Below are 11,480 nucleotides of genomic sequence, written 5' to 3' on the forward strand. Positions count from 1 at the left end.
TTAGCTTCGATCATTGCTTGCTCGCTTTTCTTTTTTTCTTTTTTACCTCTGGGCAAAACAAATTTGAAGCATGGGAATTTTATTTTCCTTTTCTTTATGGGAATGGTAAATTATGGCCAGCTTTACTCCAAGATTGAATAGTTCTGCAGGTTAATGAATAAGCTTTTGTATTGTGTTAATAAAATATTCGAATACGTAAGTTTTATTTTATCATGAAAAATTATTTTGTAAGTGAAAAGAAATTTTAGAATTATCAGTGCAAGCACCTCATTTGTAACTGATATGAAATTTTAACATAATTTTTGTTGCATGAGTCAACACATGTCAGAATCAAATCTCTCATAACAGTCTTACGATTGTAAGAATATTATATAAGATAATTATAAAGGGCTTGAGAAATATATAGATATTTAAAAAATCCGATAGAAGTGACTAGTCTTGTAGATAAGTGATATCAGCAACTCGGTGAGTAGCATAAATAATAATTTTTAATTTTTTTTTGTTTATTTTTAAGTATTTTTTACTGAGCATGGAGTTTAGATAAAGTATTAGAAAGTAAAAAATGATGCACATGTTACATTACTATCTTAATAATAATAATAGTTAATAATTAATGATAGTATGCCATTATTTAAAAAATTTAGGTACCTTTGAGTTGGGGAAAAAAGGAGTTCCATTTTATGAAATAGTACCCGATTTGGGGATATTTAGAGAATAAAATAAGATAGTACATTAATAGGAAAAGTACTAAATTATTTTCAGTAGCATAAATAAACTCTTGCGGCGTGTACCACCTACCCACATCTAATGTCTACTGACAATTATGTTATTTTGTTTTGGAATTTGGTATAATTTCATATAATTTTTTGTAATTTGATCAATTATATTTAATATTTCTTACATTTGTTATATCTAATAAATAGATTTTTACTATTCAAAATTCATCGATTTGTTCATATTAGTAAAATTGGATGGCAATTCATATTTGTCTCGATTAACTTATTATTAACTTATTGCAGGTTAAATAATTTTTTTTTTCTAACCAAACTGTCTTCATCCATTTTTACAGGTAATTACATGCGAGGAGCGTAAATATAGATTTTTCGTTCATTTTTTTAATTAATATCAACAAAATTGATGATTTTTGCCTAATGAAAAATTTATTTATTTGACGGAAAAAAAAAACATCAACCGTAATAAACATAGTTTTCAAATTATATAAAATTTATGTAAGTATATTAAATTTCAATAGAGGGTGGTACAACTATTGTAACAAAAATGACAGATTACACTAGGAGCATAATAAAGCTTATACCATGATTGGTTGGGTCTTGGTAAATTTAATTTAGGCAAAAAATTCCAAATCAAAACTTGATGATCTATGCATGAAAGAACTACTTTTTTCTCTTTTTTTTTTGTATTTACAGAAACAATAATTATATATTATATTAGTATCAATAAATTGATAAATAAATCAATTCAATCAATAAATTTATAGTATAATAAATTCACATTAAATACGAAACATACCCATTTTAATAAAATTCATATTAAGTAAGACAGATATCTACATATTTGGAGGGATTTAAATTCATAACTAACTTATTTATGGGACGCCAATTTTAATTATCAAGCTAAAATATTATTGTTATTTAACGCACTATTTTTAACATAAAATTTCAATACTAATTTTGGCATATAACTAAAATTAATATCTACAATCACACAAGATGTAGGAATCTCGATAAGACTAAAAATGGATCATTTTTCTAAAATTATATAATTGATTCGAGTATGATTAAAAAATATTTTCGTTTTTTCAATTAAACCGAAAGACTGTGAAATGGTTGGATTAAACTCTAAAACGGACAAAAAAACAAAGGTTGAAAGAAAGGGAAAGTTTGGTGAGTATAATTGCAATAATTTAGTTTGTTTGGATAAAGGTGGTCAAAAGAGGTGGAGTGACGTGGAGGTGCAGGAGAAGTGTGGTGGTCTGGTGTTCTGACAGACGCTACGTACCCCATCTCCATCCAACTTTTTCTTAAACTGGATTAATAATCATTATGCTACTCTTAATTAATTATGTAGTTAATTACGTACTAATTAATATATAGTGTTCTTTCAGTGTCATTATGACAGCATTATCTGCAGTGTAGCCCAAACAGACTGAATAGGTACTGAATCATTACTGCCGCAGATTGAGAGCGGAAGAAAATGACTGTTCAACCCTTTTGTCCCTCACCCAACGCCAAGAAAGCCAAGGCCAGTTTGGAAGGTTTAAGAGGCGATTGCAATAATTTTTTATTTTTGTGACGAGAGTAAGATGTGACAAAAATTATAAATTAAATAATAATGGAGGATTTGAATGTCTGAAAATTAAATTCTTATATTTGAAAAACTAATTTAGTGCTTATAATAATAATTTAGCACTAATAATTTTACTAAAAACTGTAAAAATTGGTTTAGAATTAGTTAATACTTTTAACTCAATTTAAGTAATTTAAAAATTATATTTTTGCAATAAGTTAAGAATTGCTTATTTTAAAAGGCAAACACCCTCGTTCCCTTAGATTTTTAATTTGTCCCTTAGGCTCAGGGCCAATTCAGTCATTTAGTGTACAATTCATTTTTATCCATTTTATTTTATTGAGTTTTCAATTATTAACAACAATAGCAATTTATGTACTGACTATTAATAATAAATAATTTATAATTAACCAATTAATTGAAGTAAATAATAGATAAAATCTGGGCATTAAAAATTTGAAATTTATAACTTTAGAGTGGTGAAGCCTTAATTTTTTATCTTATGTTTTAAACATATTGGACATTGAAATAATTGTCCAACACTTTAGCAGGAAAAGCAGAAAAAGTTTGACTTAATTGATGTAAATCAATAAAATGCCGACTATGATTATTTCTCAGGTAAAATAGATGTATATTATATACATCAGTCTTATGTGATCATGCGACTACATTGCATGCGGATTTCTAGAAACCCAATGTGTCAAATTATGGGCCATGTATGCATGAACCATATCATAACTTTATCATCATACTTTACGAGTAATTACTGAAATTTTGTCGCAGGATTGATTATAAAGTGAAATAGGTTCCAATATTAATTAGTTCCACGATTGCTACGAATTTATCATATTTGAAATTCTAATAATAATTGATTTTTCTTTTTGTAAAAAAAAAATTACAAAAATGATAAAGAAAATAATGATTTTACTTCAGATTAAACTATCCTTTTGCATCTTGTGGGACTTAACCACCACTTTATGCGTTTCAAACAAATACGTCTCATCATACCTAACATTTTAACGATGAAGTTGAACATATAATATGATATGATACATTCGACTGTCTTGCTTGTGGACAGTAACGATTGATGGTTATGGTGCAGAATTTGTGTTGCATTAACAAATATTTGACTATGATTTTATTTGAATTGAAATTTTATTCAGATAAAAATTAAATATACGTTTTAGTTTGTAGTTGGTTTGTTTTGTTCTTCTAAAAATAACAACAAAAATGATCTATCAGCGACGAATGTCAACAATATCAAATAATGAAAATGTTTGAAGGAGTTGATGATAACACAGGCCACCTACTACTGGATCATGCACAAACTAACTCCTGCTGCTGTCGTGAGCTTGCACAACTGAATTCTAACATCAAATACAATTCAGAATGCGTGATCAGTAGTCCATCTTATGATGCAAGAAGAATTAAAAAGGCAGTGGTCCAAATGGGCTTATAGTGGTCATAAAAGGGACCACTTTATTTTCACCATTCCGGCATGGGCTTCCCAACCAACATCATCTCACCTCCCTTTGAATAATTCACCAACAGATGGTCACAGTAGTCTTTATTGGACGCATTAGCAGATTCTAGGTGACGGAAATAATGTTGTACATTGCTAGAAAAGAGGTGAACTTAGTCTTGAAATTAGGGTGTCCTAAATGACTACAACTACTAAACCACACCCTCGTTCTATTTTACAGAATTTTTGTATAGTCACTGTAGTTTGAATATCGGAAAAATTCTTGTTCGTATATAATTTAGTTGCATAGCAAGTCATTTTGTTTGTATGTGTTATGTGATTAATCTCTTCTTATCGTGAATGTAATCACATGACATGAAAAATAACTTAGTTTTAGACTTGTCCAAAATTTTGTTCCAACGAGGAGAAAGCATTTACAGCAAGAGAGTCCAGAGAATACATAGAACATATGCTAAGTTATTGTCAGGGTGACCACACACACCAAGATCATCCCTCATCATTCCAGCATTATTAGGCTGGAATTGTCTGTACGCATTTTTACATTTATTATCATTTATTTGTACAGATTAAGGAATTCCCTTTGCAGTTTCTTTAAGTTGGCAAGACAGTGCTGCATCAGACATCTTCCCCCTGCACCTCTAGTCTATTCAACCTTGTCTTTTCTCCAACTGTTTGGTACAAGTGGGGGCTTTTCATTTCAAATAATTTAAGAATAAAGATGGTTGGCTTTAGCAGTAATAATCAACGTTCAAAATGCGACTGTGAAGCAGCCAGAAATACAGAACCAGCGCCGGAGCCTCCATGAGAATACTCGATGATGACGTTTTCTGAAAGGTCGCTTCCCAGCATCTCCCAAACACAGCTGTGCAGATAGTTCCTAAATATGCGATAATGCTCGTACAGGCCTCCTTCGATCGTTATCACACTCTTCCTGTTCGCCATGCGTCCTGTCTTCTTCACAACTCCCACAATTCCTGCACCAACGAGTCGAGCCCCACGTTCTGCTACAATGTCACAAACCTCTGAAACTATTTCCCTCGCCATTGGAGTAGAATTGTTTATCTGATTAGTAAGGTAAGTTAGTCAAAATTCTGTTTTTAAAATATACGGATAATATCAATTTTATACAGTGCCATATATATATCAAATGTAATACGAGATGTAACATGAATTTATAATACAAAATCCAATCTGCAGGAATTAATGTACGGTACAAGAAAAAACAGACAAATAAAAACATACATCAAAAATTTCCTTCAATTTCTCTCCCACTACTTGATAATCCTCGGATGCGTCTTGGTGCATCGCAGCCACATCAGGTGACCTGTTGGAATAAGTAGAATAACCCACTGTGGGTGATGATTTTTACATTTGTGCAAGAAAATCACATAACAACCTTAAAGAGTTACATGATTTTGCATAAGTCTTCATGAAGTTGAGAACATTAAGAAAACAGATGAGAGAGCTCATTCTTACATTAATAAGTAAGGAGTGGTTAGTTTAGGTGGCAAACAATCCCCGAACAGGGCTGCTTCCTGAGCCATCTTAAGCAAGACCCTTCTAACAATCTCTCCTAAAAACATGCCTGAAATAAGCTTCTCAAATACCTGGGAGAAACCAAGTTTCAACAATAAATGGATTTGCTTAAAACGACAAGCCCAAATGGTAACACTATGACTATCAACTTTTTACCCGGCTTCCTGGATCCTTGCTTTCAGCATCTAAGTAGGTATCGTACTCCGTTAATGGAAGATTCAAGGAACTGAAATTTCCCCATTGCACATTGATAACCTGCAAGAATCATCAGATTCATCATTAACTACCGCCCTGTTTGCCGTGGGAATGACTCAACAGGCCCACAAAACTAACCGTTTCTGCTGATCTTGATGATTCTTTTGGTGAATTTGGGGTTTGTTTAGACAATTCAACATAAGCAATATCGGTGCCCATTGATAAATTCACCGCAGTAACACTCTCATTGCTGTAATACCTTCCTCCAGCCAAATATCCTACAGTATCATTAACCTGCATGTATGATAGACAAAATGTCGTTTTCCTCATGAATAATCTATGTTTAATCAAACCGGAGAAAACTTGGACTATCTTACGACTGCAAAAACACGCATGTCTATGCCATGCTTCTCCAAGGCCTGATTAATCTCAGCTGCCAGCTCCTTCCCAACCTGATCAAGTTCACATAACTGCATTAGATCACAAATGGGATACTGGCTAGTATACCAAGATCGAGTTAACAACCGTGCTTATCATTTATCACTATCAAAGTATTTTACATAATACTAGTAAAATTTTTCTCTTCATTAACATCACTGAGGAGGAGAAATAACTCAACTGTGTCATCGACCAATGACCTATTCCATTTGATTGCCATGCCAGAAGATTCAGGAGCTTCGTCCATCGCAAATGACAATGTAAATCCCAATTTTCTTTCTGTTGAGCGTGCATCACTATCTGTTTCACTGTGGAATGAAACAAATTTTGCTAGCTCAAGGGCCATGAAATCACATAATTCCTGATAAATAGGACGAACAAGGATGAGGACAGAAGGAGATATCTTATGTTAACTTTCAAGAATCTTACAGTTCTCATAGCATCTGAAATATGTTTGTCAATCCTATGTCCTAATTATAAGGAACTGAAATTTAAAGTCTTGATAATGAGTCATACAGATTTTGACAATACAAACTAAGTATCAGCTCTTACCCTGGTACACTCAACTTTAGCGATAATATCAGAAGGAATTGCAACCTCATGCCTGCTTACTTCACTCAATGGTTCATCTTTGCCTTCCAGTCTTGCTTTTACAATAAGAAAATTTGTTCCCCGGAGATCTATACCATAATATATTCCTTTCTCTTCCCTGTTAGTCAACCCAAAATATATAATGGAGAAATCTATTGAATTAGTTACTAAATTTTTAATGGGTCTTCACCCAAATGAAAAAGAGAAATATAATCTCATATTTACATGTAATGTATAAATACAGAACTAATTATACTATATCCTTCAAGAATTAATGTAATTAACAAAATTCATGCTCTAAAATTCTCCTCATTGAAAATATTTACGCTTCCCACATGATCTGTTTCAGAAATTAAATGATTGCACATATATGCTTTTACAAGTAAAATGATATTGCAATTTCACAAATACTACATTCTCAAACGGAATTAAATTGTACATAACTAGCTGCCGCCGGATGCAGCTCCCACTGTCATAATTTCCTAAGTTTAAATTCAAATAAATATAAAAAATCTTTTAATTGTAAATAAAATAAAATTATGTATTCTTAATTTGAGTGCACGCAACATACAGAGCACGTACCCTGTAGGAAGTGGTGCAAGATATGCGAAAAGCACGCGTAGGTTGGTGGCTGGATCACTGGACGAGAGTGTGGCTTCTATTTCAGACGCCATTTCATCCGCAACATGCCAAAGCTTCGCTGCCGGTGTGGCGCAGCGCCTTGCGAATCTGCGGAGGATCCGTCGCGCTTGCTCATACCGCTTCCGCCGTCTCCAGTGCATCACCGTCACCGTCACTCCCACCCCCCTTTTCATTATTTGCCACTGCCCTTATTCTCACGTTGATTTTTAATTACTTATTAATTCTCATCTTTCTACAGTACGTACGTTTCACTCCTCAGATTTCACTGCCTTTACATCCATATTTTCCAATACATCCAAAGGAATTGAAGAAGTAGAAACAGAAGAGCGACGGTTATAAAGAGAAGATCGAGATCCAAATTTCAAGGCAAATTAGATCCATTTTCATCGTTTCATTCGGGCATATACGTTCTCCCGGATTATCAGCCAAATCCGTTTCAGTGCACCGACAAGGCAATCTGGGTGGTTGTTTGAACTTTGAAGGCAGCCTATTCAAATATTCTTAGCTCAAGCTCAAGTGATTGAAGTTGGGCTTTTTTATCGTGCGCCTGTCAATGGGTTCGGGTGAATAAAAGTCCCACTTCTTTAAATAAGGTGTAATCGTGTTCAATTAAATGGGGCTCGACATAAATTTGCGTTTAATCTTTACGAACCCGTTTGGGTACTGGCGGCTCCCGGTGCGATTTTAATTTTTTAAAATTATTTTTAAATTGAATTGCCATTGATAATTTTATATAATAATTTTTTAAATTATAATTTTATAATTAAAATTAAAGGTGCGATTTTGTGTGGTTTCGAATAGTTTGACGTTTTTAATATTTGTAACAAAAATAAAACGTTGAACCTAACGAAATAAAAAAAATAAAATAAGTGTTTGTATGCAGCAAACAAAACACACCAAGATAAACCAATGATCGATTTTAAAAAGAATATATATATATATAAACAGAAAACAAAAGGTAGAAAAAAGAATATTTGTAACAAAAATAAAACGTTGAACCTAACGAAATAAAAAAAATAAAATAAGTGTTTGTATGCAGCAAACAAAACACACCAAGATAAACCAATGATCGATTTTAAAAAGAATATATATATATATAAACAGAATACAAAAGGTGGTAAGAGAAAAAAGAGAGAAGAGGTGGGGGGGGGGGTTGGAACAGGTAAGAAGAGATGAATAAAAATTTGGGACAATTATCAAATGGACTTAAAATTTGAATGAATTGAAAGAATTAAATATATTTTATTTTGTATAAAGTTCAAATATAAATTTTACAAAAATGAGCTTTATTTTTGTTTTTATAATTTTTTTTATTGTTATCAATGTGTATTGATTTTTCTAATCAATTTAAAAAATATATAGATATTTTCACATTGCATCTAATAAAATTATGTACGCAGGGATCGTGTGTCACCGTTGCTAGTTGAAAAAATAGAAACGGTTCGTTTAATGCACTACAATGAAATAGGGTATCAGAGATGGAATTTTCCATCTTTGAGACTAGGATTTCCATCGCTGAAAATAAATAGCGAAGGAAAAATCTGTCGCCGCACTCTGTGGCTGAAAGGTATTTTTTTTCGTGCCCCTACCTTGATTGACTTATATCGAGAATGATAATATATATGACATTCTTGACGGTCCTTGTTCTTTTTGTAATACAATATGCAATTTTTTACACAAGAATCAATTTTTTTGTAACCTAAACCAAGTCTACTAGGTGTTTTTTGGTTTTGTAGAAGTTATCTGACAACTTTCATCTTCAGACAATATGCTTTTGATTGTTGGCACAAGTTGATTATAGGAAGCTTCAGGTAGATTGTACTCTAAATTTGATACTTAATAATTGAGTCATAACAGAGAGTTTTGTGTGGTTTTTACAGTCATCCCATAATGGTTCGTCAGCATTATTGCATCTATCACCATTGTTTTGTAATGAGACGTTTCTACCTGAGGAGCCTTTGAAGAACCCCCACATCATCTCTTGTGTTCAAGGATTAACCATGTGTATACCAAATATTGTAACCTCGAGTAAATTCATTTTTTACTTTATGTAAATGTGCGTTACTCCGATTAAAAAATTTTGTTTTTCCGCATTTAGAGCATGGACATTTGATTTGTCCATTATCTAGAGATCGTTGGTTATCAAAGGCAAACTTCAAGAACTCCAATCAACCTTTGTTATGAATTTATCTAAAAGAATACCATTATCATCCAAGCACCCCCACATCCAACTATGGTTCATATTCATGATTCTGCAACTTTTTGCGATTTTTGATATACATTTACTTGATATATTAACCTAACCTCAATTTCACCAGTTCAATCCACACTCACCAATTGAAAACATATATATGGATCCTATATCGTATTAGAACTATGAGTATAATTCACAATAGTTAGTGATATTTAAAGAAAATTACTTCTTTTTTTCCTTCGCACTACAAAAAAATGTAACATTTAATTATGCTAGAGTAATTGTCATGGTTAAATTTAAAATTGTGATAGCAAATAGTCATTAATCGCGATCATGCAACGGATTGTTGGCCATACCGATAATGGCTAAAATATGTATTTTTACCATGGCTCTTAGTCATACCAAATAACTTTTTTTTTTTATGAAAAATCTATATTTTTGCATTGATTTTATTTGATCGTAGTTAATAAAATTTATTTATCATAATTTTTAGTCCATAATTACTAAATTTATAGCCAATCGTCATTTTTTGCTGATGTCGATAAATAGTCACTGCCTAGTGCTTCATTCTTATATTTATTCTCAATTTTTAAGACAAGAATATTCACTAGCTAGAAGAAATATAGTTTTTCATTATGTTTAATTACGATGATTCTAAAAGTAAAAAAATCGTAGTGGATGCTAATTAATTATAGCTGCACAACGGCTATCGATCGTTGTTTCTGCAAGCGGACCAAAATATTAGCTACAACTAAAAACTATAATCTATATTTTGATCATAGGTAAAATCATAACAAATATTAATTAACAGTAGTCAAACTTAAATTTCACATTGATCTTGTCCGACTGTGGTAGATAGTACTGATTTATTATAATTTTTAAACCGCGGTGATTTACAATATTGTAGGGAATAATTAATTTTTTGTAATGATTTAATTAGGTTTGCCTTCTATATAGGGAAAACATAATTTTAGTCCTGTAACTTATAGGGGTAGCATTTTTGGTCCTGCATAAATTGATTTTCGCAATTTACTCCTGTAATTTTAAAAATTTGACAATTCTTATCCTTTTCCTGCCAATTTGGCTGGAAAATTACATGTGATTTGCACATGTCTCAATTAAATTACATTTTTAATCTTATAACTTAGAAGAGTTGGCATTTTTTATCCTACATGAATTTATTTGCAGGATTAAATTTGCAAGCAAATCGCAATTTCTAGCCAAGTTGGCTGAAAAGGGACTAAAATTGCCAAAATTATAAAATTACGAGACTAAATTACAAAAATTAATTCGTACGGTAATAAAAATACCACCTCTTAAGTTACAAAACTAAAATTACAATTTTTCCCTTCTATACATTAAAATGACTTAATTAGCATCAGTTTTGAGAGAAAATATTTATAAATATTTTTATCCATCTTTTCCACTAGTGAAATTGCAACGAATCCTTTTCTTTTCTTTTTTCTTAAACTGTACTTATAAAATTATATTAATATTTTAACAAATTGACTAATACATCGATATAATTAAAAAATAATGAAATAAAGGTAATAGACTTACAAACTTACATAGAGCGAGACAAATATATATACAAAAACGAATAGACAACCTGATAGTATTACGGGATTTTTACAATAGTCCCAAAATTAAGAAAACTTGACATATTTAATTCTCTACTTTACAAAATTTTTAAAATAATCTCAAAATTAAGAAAATTCGATACCTTTAGTTCTCTGCTTTATGAAATTTATGATATTAGGTGGCGAGTTTTTCCAATTTTGTAAAGCATATGAATAAATGTATAGAGTTTTCTCAATATTTTTTGGATCATTTTAAAATTTTACAAAATAAAAGGCTAAAAGTGTTGAACTCCCTATTCAAGAGACTAAAAAGTATAATTTCACAGTGTGAACCGATATTGGTTTATCTTGATAGGAATTAAACTTAGATATGTTTCAGTGTAATCTAAAATTATCCCGGACTTTGGATGTATGATTGAAATGATAAATGTTGCAAAATTAATACTCCAAACACATCCGGGAATTAGCAGCCAGCACCATATGATCAGTTTTTTAGCATACATGTGGAGAACGA

At 31.5% G+C, this 11,480-nt stretch overlaps 1 protein-coding gene across 1 annotated transcript; it reads right to left on the reverse strand.

Annotated features, from left to right (window-relative positions):
• LOC105177861 (probable hexokinase-like 2 protein) lies at nucleotides 4,227-7,332 on the reverse strand. Its single transcript, XM_011101132.2, has 9 exons — nucleotides 7,133-7,332; nucleotides 6,512-6,668; nucleotides 6,141-6,320; nucleotides 5,899-5,973; nucleotides 5,660-5,815; nucleotides 5,483-5,581; nucleotides 5,267-5,397; nucleotides 5,033-5,114; nucleotides 4,227-4,852 (listed from the first exon to the last, which is right to left on the reverse strand). The coding sequence occupies exons 1-9, from the start codon at nucleotides 7,330-7,332 to the stop codon at nucleotides 4,532-4,534; spliced, it is 1,401 nt and encodes a 466-aa protein (XP_011099434.1). The 3' UTR covers nucleotides 4,227-4,531.

This window comes from Sesamum indicum, linkage group LG15 (assembly GCF_000512975.1).
Source record: "Sesamum indicum cultivar Zhongzhi No. 13 linkage group LG15, S_indicum_v1.0, whole genome shotgun sequence".
Lineage (NCBI taxonomy): Eukaryota > Viridiplantae > Streptophyta > Magnoliopsida > Lamiales > Pedaliaceae > Sesamum > Sesamum indicum.

Coding starts and splice junctions, on each gene's coding strand:
- LOC105177861 (XM_011101132.2), bottom strand. CDS start 7,332: ATGCACTGGAGACGGCGGAAGCGGTATGAGCAAGCGCGACGGATCCTC. Junction 6,669..7,132: donor CTTGCACCACTTCCTACAGG/GTACGTGCTCTG, acceptor GTTGACTAACAG/GGAAGAGAAAGGAATATATT. Junction 5,582..5,659: donor CATCAAGATCAGCAGAAACG/GTTAGTTTTGTG, acceptor TGATTCTTGCAG/GTTATCAATGTGCAATGGGG.